This window comes from Phascolarctos cinereus, unplaced genomic scaffold, assembly GCF_003287225.1.
Source record: "Phascolarctos cinereus isolate Bilbo 61053 unplaced genomic scaffold, phaCin_HiC Scaffold_726;HRSCAF=1367, whole genome shotgun sequence".
NCBI classification, from domain to species: Eukaryota; Metazoa; Chordata; class Mammalia; order Diprotodontia; family Phascolarctidae; genus Phascolarctos; species Phascolarctos cinereus.
In genome coordinates this window covers 253233246-253260861 of record NW_027556098.1, presented here as the reverse complement: position 1 = coordinate 253260861, position 27616 = coordinate 253233246, and the positions used below count along the sequence as shown (strand labels likewise).

General features: G+C 36.0%; 1 protein-coding gene across 1 annotated transcript in view; it reads left to right on the top strand.

Moving 5' to 3' along the window:
• The window catches only part of PAN3 (poly(A) specific ribonuclease subunit PAN3), a 146974-nt gene extending 119761 nt beyond the window's left edge, over nt 1-27213 (top strand). The window contains 7 exon segments of the mRNA XM_020997122.2: nt 5729-5894; nt 6446-6533; nt 11849-11988; nt 13715-13844; nt 20081-20145; nt 22569-22707; nt 24194-27213. Coding sequence (XP_020852781.1) covers nt 5729-5894; nt 6446-6533; nt 11849-11988; nt 13715-13844; nt 20081-20145; nt 22569-22707; nt 24194-24334 — 869 coding nt within the window. The 3' untranslated portion in view covers nt 24335-27213.
• The last annotated feature ends 403 nt before the right edge of the window (nt 27214-27616 follow it).

Below are 27616 nucleotides of genomic sequence, written 5' to 3'. Positions count from 1 at the left end.
CGGTTTTGCCATTTCCTTCTCCAGCTCGTTTTACAGATGAGGAACTGAGGCAGACAGGGTTAAATGACTTGCCCAGGGTCACACAGCTAGTGTCTGAGACCAGATTTAAGCTCAGGTTTTCCTGACTCTAGGCCCGGCATTCTATCCACTGTGCCACCTTGCTGCCCCATTTTGATCTCATGTTGACATAAAATTTGAGGGAAATAGTTTTATTTTTCCTATGTAGAGAGTTTTAAAATTACAGGTAGGAGATGCAGAATTGATGTCAGTTAAGGTTCTCAGGAAACGTATTTCTTCTACAGAGAGTTCTTCATTTGTGTCAGCTTTCTGGTTGGAAGGTCTGGTCTGTTTAGATCAACATCTGTGAAAAACACTATTTTTGGTGGGGGGGCTAGGCAGTGGGGTTAAGTGAGTGTTTCGTGTCTGAGGCTAGATTTGAACTCAGGTCCTCCTGAATCCAGGGCCAGTGCTCAATCCACTGCACCATCTAGCTGCTCCAAAAAACGCTATTCTAAAAGTGAGCATTTTCTTTTAGTAATGGGAGTGAGTAAATCCAGATGCATGAGAAATATAAAGTGCTTTTATATAAAAGATGTTCACCTATTGAGTCTCTTGAGTTTCTACTCTATCTTATTTTCTGATTCTTTGGCTAGTGAAAAGTTTGAGTCTTTTTTAAATCTTTATTAAATCTTTGTGTGATGAGATCCCTTCCTCTGTTGTGGTTTTTTAAAGGTTAAATTCACAATCTAGCAAATGTTTTCAAGGTTGTGGTCTTATGAAGACTGTATTCAGATTGCAGAGCCATCTTCTCAGGGAAACGACAAAATGAAAACTAAAGACGTTTTTAATACTTTTTGTTATTTTACTCTCTGATTTCTGACAGTTAAAACAAGAAATTTGTGGTTACACGGCTGTTTCACATAAAATTCTCGGTCACAAAGTGTGGTCAGTTGTATAATTTTCCATTTTGCTATGTCATTTGCAAGCACATAGAATTTTGTTGAAAGGGATGTGGTATAGGTACAGCTTTTCCTTGACAGATGAATAATATAGTTGTAAGAACTTGGGTTATTTTAGTAATGAACACCTGTGAAATGACTGTTAGCTTCTTTAATTTATAGATTTCTTCTGGTGATTTTATATTTACTGGTATGTTGAGCATATTAAATATGATAAATATAGCGTTTTCCCAGGAGTCAAATATTCATTTTTATCATAAATCTGTCAATTTTTCTAATTATTAAAACACTGCTTTAGTAATAGTATATTTAAACTGAAAGCATCATGTATTAAAGGGATATCAAATTGAATAAAATGCTTTGCATGTACAATTGCAAGGGAAAGCAATTTCTCATGCAAGTATTTCCAAACTGTAGCCTTTTGGCAAAGAGTCCTTTTTTGTACTAAATCTAGATGACACAAACATTTGGATAATTAAATGAACTCACAGTGTGGGATGGATATAATATCTTAGCTAATTTTTTAGTGTTATCAGGTTAAAACATAAATTTCTTTGCCTTCATTTGAAATTTTACTTTCTTAAATGACCAAAAACCTGAAACATTAAGGGAAATTGTGATCTTCTTCATGAGTGAAATGGTGCATATGCATTGAGGAGTTGTGTCAGGCCAGTGGTCCATTTTTCTTAGCTATTTAAAGTTGATGATACACTACTAGTTGTAGGATGATTAGAAACCGTGCTTCTCACAGACATGAATTGTTTAAAAAGACACTAGCTCTTTGTAAGAATGTTGTACTGTATACTTTACAAAGAAAAGGTCAGATGTGAATTTTATCTATTTCTAAATTACTCTAAGAGAATTCATGTACTGACAGGAACAGTTTTCTCTTGGCAGCAGCTAATACGATTTTCATTCTTCTTAGTGTCTTAACTAGCTTTTGTTGTTGGGAAACACAGTGAATCCTAAACTTAAAAGGAGGAGAAATTCTAGTTCTGTCACTTGAAAAAGACTTTAGTTTAGTTTAAAGCTTCTTTGAGATGATTTCTCTACTTCTTCCTCAGCTGTATGCAGAGATGGTTATAATTATTGAATCTTATCTCCTACAAGTTTTCTGTTTCCATGTTCATGGATGTTGAAATTCCTATGTCTGATAATAATCTTTTATTATTTTATCTTTCTCTCTTTCTTACAACTCCTTGCCCTGTTGCCTTTCTTTTTTGTGACTTTCCAGTTCCTCTACTTTTTCCCAACACCATTACCGCTACAGTGGCTACATTCACTTCCTTTCCGTCCTTGTTTTGACCTCTTGGTGAACCAGTTCAACTCTACAACATCATGCACATTCAATTCCCTTGCTTGTATGATATTGTCTTGCCAAGCACTAACTCTGGATTACCCTCACCATCTATTACCTTCAATTCTGAATTCAATTCAGTTCCATTCATCACTGAACAGAGCTGGAGAAAATCACAAAACCTTGCTAACCAGAACAGTCATTACAGAGTTGTGTTGTACATCCCAACTGGGCTGTCACTGCGGCAGGGTACTTCTTTTACATCTCTTTAATTGAATCACTATCTCATTCACCATATTAGCTATTCTAAAACTTTGCATCCCTCCCAAATTGCCCCATTCTTCTACCTTCTCAGCTGAGAACTTTGCCTCATACTTCACTGAAAAAATTCACCAAAAGCCACTTCTTATCCTCTCCTCCTCATTTTACATCACTCAGATGTCTTCTTTCACTATTTCCTACTTCATTCCTGACTCACATGAAGAGGTGGCCCTTTTTGCCAAGGCAAATCCTTCTATGTGCATCCTCCACCCCATTCTATCTATGGTCTTCAGCACCATAATGCCCCCTCTGATATCCTCACTCCTTCACCAGTCTTTATTCCCTATATACTTACTGCTTCTCTGCTGCCTGAGAAACAGGCTTATGTCTCCCTCATCCTTAAAAAAGTCCTCACTTGATCCAGCCCCTTGGCTATCACCCCATATCTCTCCTCACTTTGATGGCTAAATTGTTTGAGAAAAGATGACTACACATCTCTCCTTTTTTACTGCCTTCTGAATTCTGTGTACTTCAGTTTCCAACCTCACCGTTCAGCTGAAACTGCTCTCCTAAAATATTGATGATTTCTCGAATGCCAAACTAATGACCTTTTCTCAGTACTCAGGCTTCTTTGTTTCTCAGTAGCCTTGGACACTATCCACCCTCTTCTTGATTTTCTCTCTCAGATTTTTTGAGACACTGCTCTCTCCTTTATTTTCCTCCCTTTCTGGCTACTTCCCCTCACTCTCCTTTGTGGGATCTTTCTCGAAGTCATACCCAGTAAACACGAGTGTTCCCTAGGGTTCTGTCCTGGGCATTCTTCTCACTAGATACTATTTTGCTTAGGTCTTAGTTCTTCTCTCTATACAGTGTTTTGCTTAGTGCTGATCTTATCTCCCATGGATTTATTTATCTTTATGCAGCTGATTCTCGGATCTATTTATCCAACTGCTTTTTCTATCATCTCTGATTGAATGTCCTATAGACATCTTAAACTCCACATGTTTTATCTTTTCCTCAGAACCCTCCCTCATTCCTAGCTTCCTTACAGTTGGGATTGCCACTGTCTTCCCAGCCTCATCTTTGGCTTTTTAATCTCTCAACTCCTAGCCCCTATTTCCCAATCCACTTTTTTTCCCATTTCCTGCCCTGTCTTTTTAACATCACTTGTAACAACACTTCTCTCCTGATGCTGCTGTGGAGATTTTCTGAAATCATAGGTCTGGTAATGTCATTCCTCCTCACCCACCTTCAGTAAATCCAGTGGCTCCCTGTTACTTCCATCATCAAATATAAAATCCTCTGTTTTTTAAGTCCTTCATAAATCTGATCCCTTCCTACCTTTCCAGTCTTCTTGCACTTTATTCTCCTTCATGTATTCTACCGTCCAATAGCATTGGCCTTCTTACAGTCCCTCACAAAAGACCCTTCATCTCCCAATTTTGTGCATTTCACTGGCTGTCTCCCACGCTTGGAATGTTGTCCCTCCTTATCTCGCCTCTGGGCTTCCAAACTCAACTCAGTCGCTGCCTTTTGCAAGAGACCATTCCAACTTCCTTCATCCCCACAGGTAGTGTTTTCCCTCGTAAGTTTCTCCAATTTGCCCGTTATATATTTCGTTCATACAAAGTTGTTCGCATGTTGTCTCGCTGGTTAGATTGTGAGTTCCTTTCCGACAGTGTCCTTTTTAAATTTTCTTTGTATTTCTAGTACACAGTTCCTGGCACATATTGAGTACTTAATAAATGCTTGCTGATTTGACTGAGGCACAGATTGAGTGATTAGAACAATTCTAACAATTGAGAGGTCTGGAATAATATTTCTGAAGTTGTAGGGAAACGTTGTTACTTTAGAAGAAAATTTAAAGCCAAATTTTGTGCCCTGTATCATGGGCACTGCATCATTTAAAAATCACTATATATCATTGTGTCATATAGCCACTGCTTATAAGCAAGCCTGGATAATAATTTTTTGTGTTTTAGTAGTAATATACATTATTAGCTATGAATTTAATTTCATTTAAGATAATTATAACTCTTTAAAATTTGTCAGTACTTATAATATTTTCTTTTGTAAGTAAACTGCTTCTGAAAGCTTTTTATGATTGCAGACATCACTTAAACATCCTTTTAAAAAAAAGAGTTGGTAGGGGAAAGGTCATGGAATAATATCCAGAACCAAAAGTTATTATGGATCATTAATTTTCATTCTTTCTTTCTACAGCTCTACTCTATTTTGTATGTTTGTTGACTAACTTTTGGCCTGAATTATTGCCTAACTCTAAGGCATATGGAGTGAGTGGTTGTTTCTTAGTGCTCTTGTTAACTCTCTAAGATCAAATCCAGATATAGCTTTTTTAAAATGACTGGTAATGAGATGTGAACGATCTTTTCCTCATTGTTGTGAAAATCCAGGTCCTTTCCCTATTTCCAAGTCCCCAGGCAATCCATTATGTGTAGTTCCTCACAGTGACCTCTGTTCTTTTTTTCTCCTATGCTTTCATTTGCTACTTTGCTACTGTCACCTACTCATCCCTACTTGTCTTCTGCCTCCTTTGGTGACTCTGGTTAAACATTTAGGAAGATTTTCCTTAAAATAATTAATTGTTTCTGCTGGTTTTCCATTGACTAAGACCTCATATTTTTATTGATGACTTTATAAGGTGCACAGATATGTGATCACAATTGAATGTGAGACTTGAATATGCATGCAGTTCAACACTTAATCTGCAGAAAGCAACAGCTGTAGTATTCCCTGAATGATCAATTACAGTATAACAGTAATTATACATTCTTGAGTGAAATAGTGAAATACTCTTATTTAAAGTGATGTTTATTCATTGTTGAATATGCCCATACTAGGCAAGTGTAGACCTTTAAATAAAAGAAATTGTATTTCTTGTTTTTAGAGTATATGAAAGATGTTACCTAATGTGGAAATTTGAGGGTTTTAAAATTGCTTAGTTACATATAATTATCATCTTAATAAGAATCCATATTTTAAATTATAGTTTTGAAATTTTCATTTTCTGCCTTTTTTTTTAATTCTTTTAACAGCTTAAGTTCCTACACTGTGTAGAACTCTATGCTAGACTGTATGTTTTTTCTCTTTCTGATTTTGGGATGTGTTTTTTTTAATCTTATGGTTGAAATGAAAGTTTTATGATATAATGCATTTAAATGTTTTTTGTTTGTTTTGCTTTGCTTTTTAGGTCAGCATGATGGACCATTACCAAGACAGCATGCTGGGTTACTGCCAGAGTCTCTTATTTGGGCGTATGTTGTCCAGCTCAGCTCTGCTTTGAGAACTATTCATACAGCAGGATTGGCATGTCGTGTTATGGACCCAACAAAGATTCTGATAACTGGCAAAACACGGTACTCACATCATTCTTTGTGTTTTGTTGTTTTCTACCAGTATCTGAGGAATTAGTAATATTTTAAAAATCAGTCATTTATATTTTAATCTTGCCTTTTTGTATATCCTATTCAGGTATCTATTGTGGTTTTGAATGAATTCTTCCTTTATTTGATGTGTGCTTGAAAAATTTTGTCAGCAGAAGGTCATAAAATTAAGAAAAATAACTTTTAGTACCATCTAAAAAGTACACAGGAATCTTCTTTATAAAACCTAAGAAGTTGTCATTTGGGTAAAGAGAGAGGATGTGGGAGGGAGAAGAGAAGAGTAGGACTCTAACACCCATGCTGCATGAAGGCTGTGTTTTTATCAAGCTTTTGCAACATATGGTTGTTTCAGGGGGCATAATTTAACCCAGATATTATCTGAATTCCTTTGGTAATGAAATTTGCCGTTATTTGAGAAAAATAAGAATTTTATTATAGACAGTTAAAGAAGAAATACATTTCATGTAATATATAAATAGAAAATTGATTTCTGTCTCTCTTCCCTAATTCTTTGGTCCTTAAAGGTTGCGAGTAAATTGTGCTGGCATTTTTGATGTTTTAACATTTGATAACAGTCAGAATAATCCATTGGCACTAATGGCTCAATTCCAGGTAAGTTTAATACTGATATGGTCTTTACCATTTTAAGCTAGGTCCATTTGATTTTCTTACTTTTAAAAAAGTAAATATTTAATTTCAAAACTATTTTGCTTTTGCAAACTTTCCAATTATCTCCAATTTGAGGCTGTAAAACTTGTTATGATGCCTCAGGAGTTGATCTTGGGAGTATTCAAAATTTAATGGAAATGCCAGCCAAGGCCTCTTTCAGATTCAACTAACATCACATACTTTTTATATAGAGAGCATTACACTGAATATTGTTTGAGATACAGAATTTAGGTAAGATGATTTGGATCTGGCCTTTGTGTTGTCTACAGTATAGTATAGGCACATATCATGCACTCAGTTTTTTCATTTAATTTTCTCCAGTTAAAAATAGAAATTAAATTTTTTTTGTGTGTGTTAAGGCAATTAACCCAAATATATATAAATATAAAATGGTCAGTCAGATGAATGTGTTGCTTGTACTATTCATGTCACAATCCCATTCCTTATTTGTGCCAAGAGGTCCTATTGAATTCACTTTTTAAAAATACAGCATTCTGTGTCACTGATACTTTTCTCTCCTGTCTCTTACCTTCATCTTGGGGATTATTTTTCCTTCCTAACTAAAATTTATTTTCGTATTTGTTTTTTTAACATTCATTTTTAAAATTTTGAGTTCCAAATTCTCCCTCTCTCTTTCCCCTTCTCCACCCATTGAGAAGAAAAACAATATGAAAGTAAAATGTTTTATGTAACCAAAGTCTGGAACTTCATTTAATTTATGCATTATTGATTTTTAAAAGATTAATTTTACTCTATTAGTGACTGTCCATATCAACCAATATAATCTTGACTTTGGCTGTTTAGCTTTTAAAAATAATTTCCTAATAAGAAAATAATAAGCATGCCATTTTTTGAGAGAGGTTCAAAGACTAGGGATTTTCTTATTGGAAGAATACTCTTTCAAGGTATAGTTATATGGCAGTTTAAAGCAAATTCATCATTTTCCATAACATTTGCTGTTGCAATATTTTATGATATATTAATAAATTTAAGTGCCCATTGATATGACATAGTTAAGCTCTTTCTAAAGTAAGAGATTTTCCATTTACAAATTATTTTTATTTCTTTAAATAAAAATTAACTGATTCAATTGAAAACAACTTTGATAGCAGAATATATTGACATGTAAAGAACAATGAAAAATAATCATCCTCTTCCCAACTCTGTTATACCGTCTGCTTTTCTTATTTGTACGTTATTAAGTGTTTAGATGAAAAAAAAATTGAAACTTGATTTCAATTGGAAATATAAGTAACTTTCCTTTTATTCCTCTTAAGGATATAAAAAAAGGAAGGTAAATGGCCAGAGGCAGAGTGTTTTGGTTTGTTTGTGTCTTTTTTTTTCTATGCTAGTTTCTGAACCAGAATTTTCTTATTGAACCAAAAGAAATAGACATTTAGACAAAATAGATTGTCTGAATTAAAAAAAGCTGACATGTAGCTGTGTACACCTTCATGGCAGTTTATTACTGTTTCCTCATCTCTCCAACCCTCATATCTCTCCCACATCCTCAACCATCAAGCTGCTGAGCTGCCTTTTTCCAGCAGTGTCACCTGGTGGGCAGTGCAGGGAACAGTCTGTCTTCATTTCTTTTTCCCAGCATGTCTTTCTTTCCTCAATTTGAGTTTCTCTTCCTGCCCTAAATTGTACTTTTTTCATTCCATTTGTGAGCTAAAAAGGGTTGCTAATCCTAAGTCCAGTGATTTTAGTATCAAGAAAAAGCCAAGTTAGAAATTTTAAATTAGTTTGACATTGTAAAGAACTGGTGACATCAGCTTCTGAAAGTCCTTTTATGTGCATAGAAATATACATATCTGTGGAGATTTTACTCAAGTACCAACATTCAGAAGGAATGCTAAGTAGTTTTTCATTTAATATTTATTTTATTTGTGTGTCAATAGAGATATAATATTCCTTAATGTTTAAAATAGAAATATATGGTATTTCAGGTATAATATGGAATAAACAAATAGGCTTCTGTGGCTATTTAAGAACTTTTTTTTCTAAAGAAAAAAGTTATTTAAGTTTATGATATGTTTCTTTTTCTTTTCTTTGCTCTGTATTTGAGTTCTGGTGTTTGAGTCTAAAATTAAAAAAACCAACCTTTTTTTAAGGGTAAATGTGTTCTGAGTTCCTGATATCTTCATTTCAAACTCACTGTTATAATCCATAAAACCAAACAAGCTTTGATTTGTAAGTTGGAAATCGGAAATGAAATAGTACTAATAGTCTTTTCCTCACCTCCTAACGCACTGCTCTAGCATTATTGCCCACTTAGTTGAAAGGTAATAAATAGTAGGAGGTGGGTTTTTTTAGTTTGGGTTTGGGTTTGGTTTTGGTTTTGTTTTTGTTGAGCTCAGTTAACTAACCTTATACTTTTCATTTGGTTTCTTAAATAGTAAAAGATTTTGCTCTGTGTGTGTGTGTGTGTGTGTGTGTGTGTGTGTGATACCTATACGTGTGTTTCCTTACAACTTATGGCATGAACAGAAAGGAAAGAAATAGTCACAGAAGGGGGAGTGTGATTGACAGAGAAGAGAGTACATGAGAAAAGGAGTGCATTGTTTCTTCCAGTCTATTTTTCATAGTCTGTTTCAGACACGTGAATAGAGACTGACTTACAGTAAAATGGACATAAGTAGAGCCATAGATAGAATCAGAGAAAGAAATCAAGAATTGAAAACCAGGAAGAAACTGAAAATGAGTTTGGGGGGAAACCCCCAGAATGCAACAAATGGGGGGAAAAACAGATGGAGGTAAGAAGCAAAATAACAAATGGAAAATATTTAGTTGAGAAATGATTTTTTGAAAAGGAAAGTTATTGAGATATTGTAATGTTAACCCTATTGTTTTAAAATTAAGCAGTGAGATGGTAAACCTTTTTGAGATGATAAATTTGAATCCTGGATTGGGATTTCCCAGAGTCGCCCTAAATATCTTTTTAAAAGTGAGATTTTCTGCCTTGAGTCAGATTCAGGGAGATGGTAGAAAAAATATCTTAAATGAAATATCCACTTACTTTTAAACCGGTTCAGGCTACTTATTGCCTTGGTTCTTACCTGCCAGTCTTATATCAGGATGTGAAGGAAGAGACCAAGAACATGGGAGTGCTTACGGGAGGAATAGCACAGGGTGAAGCTATGCCTTGGACATTGTATTACTGCTCAGGGTGGGGAAGAAATGGAGTGGGTAGGTAGATACTAGCCAAACACTTGTCTTAAATTACTAATGAGTAACCTTCATTTGCATGATGCAGCCATTTGAATTTCAATGTCTGCATCAATGAATGCACCAGAATTTAATGAAATTACCTATGACCTGTTTTCTGTTATCTACATTTTCTGGGCTTTTATTATGAAATGGCATAACCATGGATTGTTTTTCCTCTTGGTTCAATATCCCAAAATCTGAGTGACCCAAGAAAAATTTTTTTTCCCCTTCCTGTGGCACTGTTTCCATAGTAGCATCTCCCAGATGTCAGTGTCAGGAGCAAGAGTCTTTTCATAAAATCATAGATCTAGATCTAGGAAAGACCTTACAGGCCATCACATCCAACCCTCTCATTTAATCAGTGAAGAAACTGAGGCTGAGAGAGGTTCAGTGACTTGCTGTGGGTCACACAGCTAGTGTGAGTGTCTGAGGGAAAATGTGAACTGAGGTCTTCCTAACTCAGCTTAGTGCTACTTCCACCAAGCCATCTAACTGCCCAGAAAACTTTTTCCCATTATACCTTTTCTCTCCTTTTTTCTTCTTCTCCTCCCCCTGCTCTCTCTCCTTCCTTTTACCCCTAGCCCAACCCAGTTCTCAAAGCTATGTCATTAAACAAAACTCTTACACCTAACCAGAATCACTCATACCTACAATTGCAAACATCCTAAGTTGGTTTGTGTCTTGTGCTGCTTCACTTCCCTCGCTAGGCACCACTTACCTTGAAGGTAAGCCTTTGCCTTCAAAATATTCAATCCCAACTGTTGATCTATTGTGAAGTTTTTACTTTTAAAGAATAATATTTTTTCATTTATAAAACTGGGGGAAGTCCCACCTTAGTATATGGGTTTTTTTTAATTACTTAAATTGACTTGTTTTTAAACTTATGGTGTTTCATTGAAAATATCATGATGCAAATTGTGGCATGATGTCAAAATTTCTTTTAGGTAATATCTTGAAGTCACTAATCTGATTTTTTTAATATCTAGTGGGATTGAGTAATTATGCCTGCCAGTAGGTTGGATTCCAGCTATCCTATGTAAATTCAGTAGGTGAATATTTAGCTACATAGTTAGCTGCAGTAAGAGAGGCAGCATGGTTTGTAGTGGGCAGAGACTTGGTCTTAGAGTCAGGAAGGCCTGGGTTCAAGTCCCATCTCTGACAGAGACTGAAAGTAACTTCCTGGACAAGTTACTTCACCTCTCATGTTCTAGAAAACTTTCTAAAAATGTGAATCTCAGATTTAGGGAAGATACCAGCCTGCATTAATAAGGGGAATTCCTTATAGCAATGACATCACAGATCCAGTTCCTATAGTTTGGGTTATGAGTCTTCTTATATCACATAGGATAAACCAAAATGGCCAATGGGGCATGTTCCATTTCTGTAATGAGCAACTGTGAAATTATTCCATTCTCCCTTGCATTTGTCTCAGTTGCCTGTGAATTAGGTTTGTTTGGAGTGAGCACTCTGTTCACACTTTAAAGATGTAGGGTGCTTACTACCAAATCACTTCCTACTACAAACATCCTCTTAATTAAAGCTCTGGAGTGTTAGCAAGAAAAGATAATCTTGTAAAGGGAAAACAGGGTTGTTACAGGACTTAAGACCTGTAAGGGAATACCTGAAGTAGTTTGTTCTTTAGAAATGAAGACAGGTGGGATATCAGTGAGTTTTGCAGAATCCTAGTTGGTGGAGAGATCAGGCCCTAAACTGGCAGTGTTCTTCAGTGGGAGCTTTCTTTAGATAAGTGGACAGATCTCCCAGATTCAGTAAAGCAGTATAAAATTTCCTATTTCAAATGGTGGTAATCATGAGTAACAAGTTAGAGCTACCTGTGAATCAGTTTCTAATAGGAAAAGTTAAGCTTCATAAAAATGAGCCTAAAGAAATTAGTGATTGAGTAGTTTAACTTTGAGTGCTCTTGACTTGCTTCATGTAAATGACTAAAGTGCCATTGCTCTTTTCTGGAAGGCAAAGTAATATCAATGCGTTAAACATCTATCTCTATGAGATTAAAGTTAAAAGTTATGTTCATTCTTTCATGTCAGCAAGCAGATCTGATGTCATTAGGAAAAGTTGTGTTGGCTTTGGCTTGCAACTCTTTGGCAGGAATTCAGCGGGAAAATTTGCAGAAAGCAATGGAACTGGTGACAATCAACTATTCCTCTGATCTGAAGAATCTGATTTTGTAAGTTTTAAATACAATGAGCTAAAAAGATAATCATAGACTCTGTGGAATATGACCAAAATGTAGGCTTAAGAATTAATCCAGACATCTTTTCCATGTATTGTTTTAATAGTGAAACAACCTATATAACTTACCCTTTAAAAATAAACCACAATTTATTTTTTGGCAAACCTGCATTCTAATTTATTCATCATTATTGCTAACCATATATTCTCCTTAGAATAAATCCAAAAACATGATCAAATGAGTTAATTGATAATTAAAATCATAAAACCGTAAGAGCTTATTGAGTTTTTTCTGAAATTATTACTATTAGTCACATCAGACTGGTTTATTCTAGGTAGATAATTTCATATTATAGATATTTGCTCCATTGAATACCCTGATATAGATATAGAAGTTTTTTTTATTTTTGAGTTCAATAAGTTTTTTGGTAAGTTGGTCAAAGGGACAACTGGGCAGCCTTTAGGAAGATGCCCAGAATTCCCCTTTTTGCTAGAAGTACCTATAAACACTGATATGTCAGAAGAGCACAGGCCAGTGGAGTGTCCTATGGCCACAGAGCATGAAGTCTTCAGGGAACCTGTCCTGTAGAATTGCCATAGCTAGTGGGTTTGAATTGGATTTGATGAAGATCTATGGCCTCAAGCCATCATAGATTGTCCATTCCAGATCCAAGTTATCCAGGGAAATTGTGAAGGAGTGGGTGGTATCCTAGCTCCTTAGTGTTATAAGACACTGCAGCAGATATCAGAAAGTCTGTATTAAACTAATAATAAGCCTTTAAAAATCTTCCCGAAGTAACTTGGAAATCCAAAAGTCCTTTAAATGCTCAGGGACTGCAGTTTCAGACAAGTAAACTTCCAAGTATATAAAACTTAAATCTATATAGCTCTTTAAGGTTTCAAAATCATTTTTCCCACAGCAACCCCGTGATGTAGGTTGTGCATATATTACCTCCAGTCTGGAGATGTGGAAACTGAGGCAGTGGCATTAATCTTGTCCCAACTGACAGAGTTCTGTAGCTTTGCATGGGCCAGGATCCTTCTGTAACCGTTTTGTCAGGTGTAGACCCCAGGGGACTTCCCACATTGCACCACTATTGATAGCACTGGTATGCAAGAGAGGGAGGTTTGCTTGGTGTCAGGTGTCTGACTGATTCCATTAACATGTAGGTATGATGATTTGTCCATATCTTGTTTCAGTGTTAAGTATTTTACCTTCATATATTAGGACAGTAGTGATTCCTAAACAGTATTGTGACAGCCAGGGTGCTTATTAGTAATGGTATGTCTCAGTACACTGGTTTTAACTTTCTAAAGCTGTGACTCAGTTGACATTAGGTGAATTGAAGCTCAATCTTTGGTTTTTGAAAGTTGTCGTTCAAAAGTAGTAGAAAAAAAGCTTTTGTTTTCAATAAAAGTTCATCACAGCTTTCTCATCAGGCATTATTTTGAGGAAGAGTGTGAGAAAGGAAAGAGTTTAAACCTGACCCTACCCAACCTCCCCTTCTTATTTCCATGACAGCAGGAAATTAAGAGGAAAGGTATGTTTTCTGCTTCTCCATTGGGTCTTCAAATTTTATAGGGGAAAGAAATGTGACCATTAATATTTAAGAAATAACTTCTTCTAGAAGATGAAATGCTTTCTAAAGTATGTTTGTACCAGTATGATAACAGCTATTTAATTGCGATATCTTCAAGCGACCCCTCTTTATTGTTTATAGGTATTTGCTGACTGACCAAAACCGGCTACGAAGTGTAAATGATATCATGCCAATGATTGGTGCTCGATTCTATACTCAATTGGATGCTGCTCAAATGAGAAATGATGTCATAGAGGAGGACCTAGCCAAGGTAAAGAAAGTAATCGTCCACATATACATAAAATACCACAAATAGCAAACTGTTTTCTTTGCATAGAGCAAAAGGCATATTACACAAATATTTTAAGGTTCATAGTTCTTCAAACTGCATTTTAGCCAAACTAAGTATATATTATTTAAATTTTTTAATGCCTTTTGAGCATTCTATTTTCTCCATGATACTGTTGTTACCCCACAATTCTGTTTTAACATAATCTGGAAGAAAGGAGTTCCAATTCTACAAGCATTTCTTACGTGTAGAACATTTTGCTAATCCAGAGAGACACAGTTTAGAAAAGAAATAATCCTTTTCCTAGTAGAATTTGCAATTTAGTCTGATAGGAACATGTAACATATGCACAGCTTCAACAGAATTGCTGGGAAATTTGAGAGGAAAAGGTCATTGCCAGCCAGAAGCAGGGAAGTGATTTTTTAATAGGCTTTAAAAGGTAGGTAGGGAATCAGTATGGATGGGAGCATCTGTTTAGCAAATATCTGTTAGGCGCCTCCTGTTGACAGAAACTCATGCTAGGTGTTGTAGGACTAGAAGAGACTGCTGTCATAATTAAAGAGAATGGCTGGAGAAAAGCCACAGCGGCTGGAAGAAGGCAGCTTGGCTGTGCTGTGGAATGTGCTGGAAGGGGAATCTCACAATCAGTGATCCTAAGTCCAGTTTGATACTGTCATGTATGTAAAGTAAAGAATAAGGAAAGGGATTCATTTGAAGAGTATGTAAAGGAGAGTAAGATATCATGATGCTGGAAGGTAGGTTTGGCACAAGGTTATAAAAAGCTTTAAAAACTAAAGGGAGGAATTTATATTTGGTTCAGATGGCAATAGAGTCATTGGATTTTATTGAGCTGGAGAGTTGAGGCTTGGAAAATCACTTTAACAGTTGTATCAGGGGTGGATTGGAGAGTCAGGAGACTTGAGGCAGGGAGTTCTTTTAGTAAGTAGTCCAGATGAGAGGTGATAAGGGCCTGAGCTGGAGCAGTAGCTGTGTCAGAGGAAAAAGGAAGGATGAAAGAAATATTGTAGAAATAGAAATAACAAGATTGGTTTACTCTTTGGTTATATAGAGTGAATATAAGTGAACAGTCAGATATAACTCCAAGGTTATAAACCTGAGTGACTGGAAGGATGGTGATAACCTTGGCAGTTTCGTAAGGGAGTGAATTTCTTGGGGAAAATAGTGCATTCTGTTTTTGATATGATGAATTTGAGATGCTTTTAGGACATCCAGTTTGAAATGTTCATAAGCTGCATCATGAGGTGCTCAGGCTCCATCATAATGGAAACGAAGGGACCCTACAAAGCAGAATTAAGGATAGGGAATACCTTCCACGTATGTGGGATGGCAGAGGCACTCCCTAAAGATGGCATTGTAGCATTGTACATGAGGAACAGAGAGAAAGCTGGTTTGGATTGCAGGATGTGAGACAGGCGTTAATGTCCTTTGAGGTTAGAGAGGTAGTTAGGTTCCAGGTTGTGAATGGATTTAAAAAGAGTGAGTTACGTTTTGTCCTAGAGACAATAGGAAGCCACTGGGGTTGATATATAGGGGGAGCTGCATGGTCAGATCCCTCCTTAAGGAAAATTAACCTGGCAACAGTAAGTTGGAGAAACCAAAGTGGTGAGGGATTTGAGGCGGGTAGACCAAGTAGGACACTTAGGACAGGGTTGAAGTAATCTAGGTGAGAGATGATGAGAGCTTGAACAAAGGTGATAACTGATTGAATGAAGGGAAGGAGTCAGAGGTGAGAGATGTTATGGAGGAAGAAATGGTGAGATTTTGGCACTTAATTAGACAAGTAGGGTGAGGAGAGTAAGGAATCAAGAATAATGCTGAGGTCATAAACCTAGGTGACTGGAAAGATTGTGGTGCCTTTGACAGAAATAGGGAAGTGATCATGCATCTTCTTGCTTGAAGGCTTGCGAAGGTGATCCCACTGTCTCCCATGGCAATCTGTATTACTTTCAGACAGCATTAATTGTTAGGAAGTTTTCCTCACAGCAAGTTAGTATTTGCCTTTTCTCATCTTCTGCTCATTGCTCTGGGTTCTGTCCGCTGGGAACGAACAGAACAGTGTTCATCCTTCCTTCATATGACTGCGTCCTGGAAGATAGCTGTCATGTTTTCTTTGAATCTTCTAGGCTAAATAGCCACATTTTCTTCACTTGATCTTCATATGACATGAACTCAAAACCCATAACCCTCCTGGTTACTCTGCTCAGTACATTGTCTAGCTTTACCTGGTATATGGATTAGCCCTTTCATCCTGGTCACCTTCTTCTGGATGGCTTGTAATATGGGCGCTTCTACCCTAAAATGTGATGCCCAGAATAGTCTGTCCACACCAGGGCACAACAGAAATATAATTTCCTTCATTCTGGATGCTATGTTAAATGTCATCTCAAATAACATTAGTTTTGGGGCAGCTAGGTGGCGCAGTGGATAGAGTACTGACTCTGGATTCAGGAGGACCTGAGTTCAAATGCGGCCTGAGACACATAACACTTACTAGCTGTGTGACCCTGGGCAAATCATTAACCCCATTGCCTAACCCCCTCAAAAAAACCATTAGTTTTTTGGATGCTGTATACTATGCTAGCCATCCACTAAAAGCTCCACACCCTCTGAAGGTAAATGCTGCATTCTTGTTGCTTGGGGTGGTCCCCCTGCCTGGAATCCTCTCCCCTCTCATCTCTACCTCCTGACCTTCTTGGCTTGGCTTCCTTCAAGTCCTAGCTAAAATCCCACCTTCTACAGGAAGATTTTCCTGATCCCCCTTAATTCCAGTGCCTTCCCTCAGTCGATTATTTCCTATTTATCCTGTTTGTTTGTACATAGTCTCCCTCGTAGGATTGTGATCTCCTTGGGATCAGGGGTTATCTTTTTTCCTTTTTCTGTATCCCCAGTGTCTGACACATAGTAAGTGATTAATAAAATGGTTGATTCACCTGTTTTTAATCAGCAATTAGCAGAAACATCCAACTATAAGTAAGGACTGTTTAATTAGATGACACTTTGCTCCTCCATTTCTACTGGGATCTAGATAATTCCTTCAACTTCACTGCTGATTTGTTTGCTGTTTATAAATGGAGCATCCAAATAGAGATAGCCTGATAAATATTTGTAGATACGGGGACCTGGATTTCAGGAAATGGAAGTCAAGGCCAAAGTCATATGCTCGGTAGTGAGAGCTGAAATAATGTGGGTAAATGAGACTGGCACAGGTTAGAGTATAGAAAGAGGACGAATACAGAAAATCTAGGAACATCAACATTAAGAAGCTGGGAAGAAGATGAGCCAGACAAAAGGAATATTTAGAGTGGTAAATGGAGAAACAGGAGAGTGTAGCGTCACAGCAACTATGAAAGAAGAGTTTCCAGAAGGACAAGGAAGTGGTCATCAGTTCCAGCCAATGAAGATGAGACCCAAAAACTGGTCATTGGATTTGGTAATTAGGTGATAATGGGAAATCTTTGAGAGAGCAGTTTTAGTAAAAGCAATAGAAAAGGAAGCCAGCCTGCAAGGATTGGAGAAGAAGTGATAAGGAAGCAAACACATTTGGTGTTAGCAACTTTTTCAAGAAATGTGGTTGTGAAATGGAGTAAAGAAATTGGCATGGTAGTTGGATCAAGGGAAACATTTTCTCAGGAAAACCTGAATATAGCAACAATAATGACTGTCAAACAAGATAAGAACAAAATAATTCACATTTATAGAGCACTTTAAAATTCACAAATTGCTTACCCCATTAAGCCTATCATGATAACTATTATTTATATAATACTTTAAAGTTTGCCCCATGCTTTAGGTAGGTAATTTCATTTTTTCTTCACAACAACCCTGGAAGATAGATGATGTTATTTATCTCCATTTTATAGGTAAAGAAAGTGAGGGAGACAGATTAAATCAGGGGTGCGAAACCTGTGGCCTTGAGGCCGTATATGGTCCTCTAGGTCCTCAAGTCGGGGCCCTTTGACTGAATCCAAACTTCATAGAAAAATCCCCTTAATAAAAGGATTTGTTCTGCAAAACTTGGACTCCGGCCACACCCAACGACCAAAAGGGCCATGTGTGGCCTCGAGGCCACGGGTCCCTCACTCCTGGATTAAGTGCTTTGCCCAGGGTGACACAGATAGCAAATGTCTGAGGAAGTATTTGAACCAAGGTCTTCCTGATTCCAAGTCTATCCATTCTGTTGCACCACCTAGCTTCCTGTGAAGTGTAGTTGGTTACAGGTATTATTTTTATTTTGCAAACAAGGTCACTGAGTTTCAGAGAGGTTAAGTGACCTACCCTGGCCCATACTACTTGTACCTTTTGGAGTTACTGACACACCAGGATCATTGATTTAACATTGGAAGCAGCCTTCATCCTCTACTCCAGTTTGGACCAGTCAGACTGGGGAATTAGCTAGGAAATCAGTAACAGAATTGATGAGAAACAATAAGAACTCACCTAAATTGTACAGAAAATTTTAGTGAGTGAAATGAATTTGATTTCATGACAAGTGTGCAGTATTACAGAAACATGACTAGAAGGGGGGAAATGGTTAGATTTCCTCCTATATTAGTAGGATAAGAACAAGTGGAGTTCCAAAGGGTGAGTGAACCTTGGTTAATGGTAGACCAGTTCAAACCCATTCAACAAGTATTAAGCATCTGCTGTGTGTAGAGTACCTACTTCAGAGTATAGGTATGAAGATAAGTGGAACCAGGGTAGGGAGGGAGATGGAGAATAGGAAGGAGGGGTTAAAGAGGAGCTAAGGCATTGTGATCACAACATGAGCATCTGAAGTTCCTGAGGTTGAGAGCAGTGGATAGGCTGGAAGGGAGGATTGTTGGAGTTAAGTGCATCGAGTAAGTTGGAAGAGTGACTTAGATACTGATAGATTGGCCAGTGTGAGAATTTTATTTTTCTCAACTATGCATGTTTTGTTGTTCTTTTATTTTTCCCCAGTAGAGAGAAGCAGGGAAAGAAGGATAGGGGAGAAAATAAATGCAATTAGTTTAAAAGGCAGATTATATGGACATCACTGAGAGTTGTTAGGCAGTGGAATTCGGGAACAAGGAATATATTACTGTTAATACTATTACTGGTGCTGCTACTGCTACTACTACCTCTTCTAAAATAATAATAATAGCTATCCTTTTTATGCACTAAAAATGTTTGCAAAGTGCTTCACATGTTGTCCTATTTGAGCTTCACCACAACTCTGAAAGGTAGGTGCTATTATCTCCATTATGCAGATGAGGAGACTGAGGCAGACAGAAGTTAAGTGTTTGCTTAGAGTCACACAGTAAGTAGCCAAGGCCAGATTTGAACTCGAGTCCTCTTGATTCAAGGTCTCTTGCTGTATCCATTACACCAAGAAGCCAGCCACTCCCATATAGGTCCTCTTAGTTGTTGGGAGTGAGAATACCTGCCAATGGATAGGGTTGTGAAAGTTGTGCTGTCCTCATTCCCATTAAAGTAATGAGATGGGAAGAATGCTGGAGGAAAATTTTGTGGCTGTAGAGGAGTTTGAGAATTGAGTTTGGATTTCATAGAGCCCAGTGGAATCGACCTAGAGGTGAACCATTTTGGAGGAGGCCTGGTGAGCCATAGTATTACTCTAGCCAGAATTGAAGTCTTAGTTGGAGATAGTAGGCAGCAAACAACTTATATCTTGGTCATAGGACAAGGATTGCTCTCTAGCTATCATACTGGGTAAATCAGAATAATAAAAGATAGATGGATATATATTGACAAAATTTGTAGAATTGATTGGTCCTAAATTTCTGAAGAGAGTTTAGGGAATTTTAGTGTAAATTATTTTAATAAATCAGTATAATAGCCATTTACATCAATTTAATGAAATGGGTATATCTAAATTTAAATCATAATCTGAAGGTTAGGAATGGTAGACTTCTCTCATGGGATTAGTAAAAAACATTTACTAAGTGCTTTCTATGTGCCAGACACAGCACTAAATGCTGGCAATACAAAGAAAGGTAAAAACAGTCCCTGCCCTGAAGGAACTCACAGCCAGGTCCATCCAGAGACAAAAATAGGGTAAAATGAAGGTAATCTCAAAGGGATGTTACTAGCAAAGGGGGAAGAGTAATGGGGGGAGGGGCAGGGCACGGATAGAATAGAATACTATGGAGTGTTTTTCTCTTATTTATATAGCATTTATATTTAAAAACTAAAACATTAACATACTTTTCTATTTTTAGGAGGTTCAGAATGGAAGACTGTTTAGGCTTCTAGCAAAATTGGGAACCATCAATGAGAGACCAGAGTAAGGATTTATAGTATATTAATATTCTTTCATTTATGGATGTGTACTGTTTGTTTGTTTTTGGTTTTGTTTTTTTGAGGATTTTTGTCTTTCTGAAACATGAAAAAACATTTCTCATGGAAAGTAAACTTGAGCATTGTTTGTAAATAGTATTAGATTGGGCACATTTACTTAAGACATAGTCTACATAAAGGCATAAGTATGTGAACATTTTATGGCTGCTTTATGAGAAAACCGATTGTAGTCTCTGAATTTGGATCTACCATTTGAGAAGAGACGTAATAAAAGTAATGGTGTGCTTTTATGGTTTCAACAATAGCATGAACATCATAAAACTTCTTTTCCTGACTGTCTTTTTAACTATAGCTAGGAAGTATTTGCATTAGCCAGATAGACTTCAGAAAAAAATTTAAAGGGGATGATGTAGGAAAATTCATTCCATCATTCTTTTTATTAAAAAGCCTTTTCCAAAGTTGCCATTGATATTTTGTAACTGATTTAGCCACGCTGCTACATACTTAAAATTGATTTAAGGGTCACCAAGGCAATGATCTTTAGTTTTTATTTTCCATTAAGTCTATAAAAGAAGTCTAATTTTATATCTTTTGGGAGACGTGTGTGGAAGTTAATGTGTGTACCACAGGCTTCTTGAAAAATAAAGAAGTGACTTGCCTGGGTCCCATAGCTGGTAAGGGTATCGTGTAAATAACATTTCATAAGTAATCAAGAAAAGCCTAATTTATAGTCCTTGGACATATATTATATACGTTAAAGGCAACCACCTGCTTGGCTATGGTTGTGTAGACTGTTGTGTTAATAGTATTGCTGAATGGGGTATCCTTCAAGTGTGTGATAATCCACCTTCCACTCTTCAAATCCAACAAACTCCATCAGGATTTTTCCAGTAGAATGTTGAAGCCCCAACTCTATTCAACCATAATTAATGAAATTTTTCATGTCAAAAAAGTGTGACCTATTCTTGTGTAGTTTTCAAGGTGACCTTAAGAGGAGAAATCATTGTTTTTATATCTTCAGTTCTTCTCTCTTTATTTTCATACATCTTATCACTGACCCAGTTCTTTTATATGAGGAGTGTGTGGCATAAGATTTGGTGGGAGACACAAAGAGCCAATGAAAAGGTTTGAAGAAGATAAAAAGCCACAGATCATCTTTGTCAGTTTTACTAGTGGTTCTCTGGCCATATTTTATTGACAGTTTGCTTTGATTCCTTTTCAGCTCTGTCAAGGAAAATCCAAGTGTCAGTTTATCTTTGTTTTTATTTCCTTTTTATCCCCCTGCTTGGCTCAGCATATTGAAGAGCACAGGGGCCCATGTGTTTTTGTTCTATCCCAATTTTTTTACCTATTTCTTTTTTGCTTGCCTACCATTGAAGTGGAACACCTTTTTGGCTCTTCCTAAGGGTTTTCCTCCTCTGATCCCCTGCAAGCTGTGAGGGGGAACTAAAAGCACATTGGCCCCTCCTACTATATCCAGACTGCTACCATGTTCCCTTTTCTCTCTTCTTTTTTCCAGTGGGTTGGACTGAACTGAGGTAGATTATCAAACTAGTTTTCTGCCCAGATTAAATAATTTTATTTTCTTTTGTTTCTTCCTAGCCTGTCTCTTGAGGGGAAAGTTCAGCATAACAAGTATATAATTCAATCTAACTCAAGACCCATATTTTCATTTATAATAAGATTTAAAGATTTTAGATCTAAAGATTTAGATCTAAATTAAATTAATGTAGATTTAGATTAAATTCATTAGATTTAAAGAATTTTAGATCCCTTTGCTTTCAGAGGGTCCTTGTAAAGTGAGAACATGAAGTCTTAAGAGAGAATGTGAAGGTGGTAAATTCAGGTCTACTAAGTTAATCCAAAAGTGACTTTCAGCAGAATTAAGCATGTTTGAATGTTTCCTAAAAGAACCTCTATTTAACAGCAACATTTAAGATGAGGAGCATCACTAAATGCTTTACTGTGATCATTTTTTTAAAATGTTGAATATTCAAGTATTAGTGAGCAGTATTAAGTGATTTTCAAAGATATAACTACCACAAAGTATACTTTGAAGAATATGTCAGAATACATTTAAAAATATATATATATATATACATATATATATGTATATATATATATATATACATATATATATACATATATATGTATATATATATACATATATATATATACATATATATATATATATACACACATATATAAAACCTATAACTTTCTGTTTTATAGGGTACTGTTAAAGGAATTGGGAAAATTAATACATTTTTAAATGGGAAAAATTCTTCAGAACATTATAACAAATAGATTTCTCTTGTAATAAGCCAAATTTAAACATCTATATTAAAGCATTAATTTGTGCCTTGTATATCATTTTTGTTGATATGTGAAAAATCAATCTTCTGCTAGGTTTCAGAAGGACCCCACTTGGTCAGAAACTGGAGATAGGTATCTGCTGAAACTCTTTAGAGATCATCTCTTCCATCAGGTGACAGAAGCGGGTGCCCCATGGATTGATCTCAGTCACATTATTTCTTGTCTTAACAAGGTAACCTGTATCTGCTTTAAAATTGTAATGTTCTTTACTTGTTAATTTAGATCTTAGGTTTTGTAAAAGATTTTTAAATAAATAAAATAGGAATCTGCCATTACTATAGCTTTTAGAGAAATTTAATAAGAAGGTAATAATTCATTTTATTTTAGTTAACCTATGGAATGGTGGGAGTGTTCATAACTGTATTAAATAATTTCTAATTTATTTAAAGAAATCTCTTTTTGGATCAGATGTCAGATATTATGGGGGTTTTTACATTCCATGAAATTTATTATTTTGATGCATTTTTATCATTTTTAGAGTGGTCTGTTATAATTTTCATAAAGTGTATTTTAAAATGAAAGGCTAGATAACCATCCTTGGAATTAGGAATACCTCATTTCAAGGTTTGTCTCTAGTCCATGCTGGCTGAATGACCTTGGGCAAATCACTTATTAATCTTTCTAGGTCTCAGCTCTGAAACTATAGTTCCCAAGAAGTTGCTGATAGTCATTGATAGAAGGAGTTTGCTTACCAGTAATTACCCTGTAGCAGAGAAATCACTGGTTGAAACCATAAAAAATTAAAAACAATGATTATTAACATCATAGGGCCTTTCATATGATAAAATATAATTTCAGAATTGGTCCTCTTTTGAGGAGCTGCTCTGTACAAGGTACTAAAAAGAAAGGAAAAGATACAGTATTATCTCCCAGGAACTAGATAGACTTCTTACATGTACTTATAGTTTGTCCCTTATTATATAGAAATTCAAAATAAAAACACATAAAGCTGAAAATCATCAGATACAATCATAAAGAAATGAGAATGGGAATGATTTAGAATGGTGAATTGCTTGAGTGATTGGAATCATGAGTTGAGTGGAATTAGTTAGGAGAATGTTCATTGAAAAAGGTAAGGTTTGTAATTTTTGGAAGTGCATGATTTGGCAAAAGGTAGATGGAGAGGAATTTTAGGTGAGGTGGTCTAGAACATATCATAGAACCTTTATCTTTAAGCAGGTGAAAGTAAAAACCCACTCATGACATATGGCTATCAATAATATATAAGTCGCTCAGAATCAGGAGGTGGCACATAAAGTGTGAAGACTGTCTTTGTTTCTGAGTGGAGAGCGTAAGTAAGGCAACCATAGCAAATCTTGTCAGAGTCTTAGTTTCCAAGTGGATTTTGTTTATTTAGTCTGGTTTTTTAAATAGGTGCCTGTGTCCTTGTTTTAAACATCTTCAAAGTCTGTAATCTAATGTAGCTGCCTCCATTATTATTCCATTAGAGCTCATTTCAGGACAGTATTAATGGGCTTTGTGATGGAGAGTATTAGTTGGCATTGAACTCATGGCCGCCCAGTGTGGCAATTGTTGTGACACTTTTTCTCCTGAATTTTCCCTGAGAAGGAAGTTAAGGAGGTTGGTGGTTGGTGAGTTGTTGTTGCTGTTGTTTTTAATAACAGTTTTAATTTCTTATTTTTCTGTTTTTGTTACAGCTAGATGCTGGTGTGCCCGAAAAAATAAGCCTCATTTCCAGAGATGAGAAGAGTGTCCTTGTGGTGACGTATAGTGACTTGAAGCGCTGCTTTGAGAACACTTTTCAAGAACTAATTGCGGCTGCCAGCGGCCAGTTGTAGTATTTGCTAGAAGCATGCAGGACATTGCTGAGGAACTTGACCAGTAGCAAATTGCACTACCGCTGAGATGTTGTTGTCAGCGCTGTCGTCGTCTCATTTCACATTTGGGAAACAAACAGAAGTGAGCAGAGCTGCTCACACTTGAGTCAGGTACACAGTTACTTGAAAGGGTGAGTGTTTCCCTTATTCTAGAGCGATGGCTGTCACCGGAGGCTTTATCTGTGAAGAATTTATTTTAGAGTGAGGAACACCAGCAGGTGCATGATGTTCCTGCTTTTATTTTTTCCACTTGTATATGCACTAAATTTAATTTTTTAAGACTTTTTTCTGATCTCTGAAGTTTTGCCACATTGTATACTTATTAAGGGAAACTATTGCAAGGACACTTTTGGGCAACGTTTTTGTCACAGAGGATATTGCAGAATTTGCTCATTTTTGATAAGATTTGCCCAGGATAACATAAAGGACCAGGTAAATAATTTAATAGAAACACCCTTCTTTAAAGTACAGTATAGTGCATAATCCTTGTAGGAGTGTTGTATGCAAGCTCTATATGCCATCCATCCGCTGTTAGTTATCCAACCAGAAGATGGAGATTTTTTTAAAAGAACATGCAAAGTATCATTGAATTGATGGATTCGAATTCCCCTGTCAGTTGATTTAAGTACTTTCCGAGCAAAGTGATAAACTAATGTTTTTTGAAACACTCGGATGAACATCAGTAATTGAGGAGCATCTTTAGGTGTTTGCTCCAAATACAGCCAGCGCCTTTTAAAAAAAAGTGTATGTCTGTTTCCCGGATAGTCAGATGCATTTACATTTATGCAATTTTTTTAATAGAGAAAATTTTTTTTAAAGAAATTGTGTTGTTGTTGTTGTTGTTTTTTTTAAAAAAAAAAAAGGCCTGAAGTTCAGGAGTGTATTACTTTAGGTTATTTACAGTATACTTTTTTTTGTATAAAGTTCTGTTCTTTGAACCACAGCTTTATTATGGTACTTTACACTGGATACAGATACAAAGACACTGTTAAGAAGATTAACTAAACACAGCAGTAGTCTGGCATCAAGAGCTTTTTGAAGTTTTTCAGCCTGAATCTGGAGGGATAATGATCTGCTGTGCCTTTGCAGTCACTGCTTAGCCCAAAGTAATATTACTTTTGATAATAACTCACCATGTGGAATATTCCTGAATAAGTCACTCTCAAAAGTTTGGAATTTTCCTCCTCTTAACTTTCTTAATATTTGGACATGCAGTTGCCGCCAAACTTGGGTATTCATGGAATTTATAGTAAAAGATAAAACACCTATACTTTGATACTGAAGACTGCCAAATACATAGGAATTTTCTTTCTTAATGCAGTAGTGAAGACTATGTATCCTTTCCCAGCACTGAATGTTTTAATAGCACTGGGTGCTCACCACACAACTATGAAGAAAATGTGGAAACTCAAAAGGTCAGGACAGACTCTAAGCACTTGCAACTGATGTTACTGACTTCAATTTTAATAATTCTACATATTTGTAGTTTTCAGAGAAGTTTTTAATATTTCTCTGTCCACTTTTTATAAGCTTTAAAAATGATTCTCTGCCTTGAGATATGCATCAAGAAAAAGCATCTCTCTTCACCTGAAAGCTTTGAAGACTAGAGAAGCGCTTTACACATTTTAAGAGATGTGGTTGAATCCACATTTGGTAGCATCAGTTGTTGAGTTTTTAAAAAATAATTAATTATTGTTGCATTTGATCTGGATGGATTTTAAAAAGAACATAATGTTCACTATTAAAAGGATAATTAGAAATTGCCACAATATTGTTCTTTTTAATGTAAAAGGAACAAGAATTTGCAGAAGTTAACATGCAAAAGTCTTTTATCATTAGCTTGTGTATTTGAGGAAGAGCAGCTGTCTTTTTATATATGTTTTTGACAAATCATATTGTAATTCTTTTGTACAAAAAAGAAGTACTTGTATTCTAGAAGAAATATGAAATGCTTAATTTATAAGCGGGCTGGAGCTTTTTTCCAATATTGTTTTCTTTGAAAATGAAAGGGGATCATCTATTTAGTTTTTGGGTTTGGGAACCTTTAAAAATTTATTTTGTGGACCAATGTTTTGTGAAAGCAAAGAAAGGGCAGGGGTAAAATAGGGCTTGAATTTCTCGTTCTATATAGACCAGCAAACTTTCCTCTGCAAGGCAAGTCCAAATCGCAAACCCAAGTGTATTTGCAGCATAAATGCAGTTTGCTTCAGCCCCCAGTAACCTCAGGACTTGGTTAAAAAATAAAAGGTAGACAGCTGATATGTTTTCATAAGTAAATATTGTCAGCCAGAAAACAGTTGGTGTCAGGTAATGCATTTTTTAAGCTCTGTTTTATATTTATTTTTTCATTTAGTCCATTCTTGGGAATGATTTTAACAAGAACTGTCAGAAGTTCTGCTTAGGTGTTTTTTGGGGGAGCCCTCTTTTCCATTGTGTAATTCCATTTAAGAGGTTGTCTAAAAGTTCGTCTGTTTCATTCATAGGAGGATTTCAATGTCTAAAACACAGTCACAAGTTAAGGACATAATCCTTCCACTCCTTCCTGTTTTGACAGATAAAAGCACAGAAAGGGCAACCTTAGAAATCATGTGATGTTTGTCATTTAAATTTTTGTACCTGTTTTAAATTCTGTTACATATTTACTACATTGTAAATATTTTTGAGGGTACCTCTTTTTTGGTTTTGACCTTGTTTCAGTGATTCAAACGTCAGCAGCTTCCCTAAAAAGCACCAGTATGTTAAGTTCTAATGTCATGATCCCAATATGTGTTACTCATCTTTAATCCTATTTTCAGTCTTCATGTGTACAGCAGTATTTTTAATAAAGAATTACAAAAATATAGTTGTCTTCTTTCTTCTGTCAGAACATAGTATTTTTACCATGATGGTGAGTATTAAAGGTTTTGACTCTCATACACATTTGTGGAGAATTTTTAGCTCGAATTACACAACTGCAGATATATAACATGGGTATGGATTTATGTGATATTTGGATCATTTCAATTAAAATATTTATGTAGTCTGTGCTTGCTAGGTAACACCTGGTTTCTTCGCATAGTTTATGTGAACAGTAGGAGGACGTATCTATTGTAACTCCCTCATTCATTTCCACATTAAAACTCTCACCATAGTTTGCTTTCATTGTTTCTATACCTTGGTAGTAATTTACAGGATGTTTTCCTTTCTCTAATGACTTGTTTAAGGTTACAAGAATCTGTGAAAATTACAAGAGTCTCAGATTCC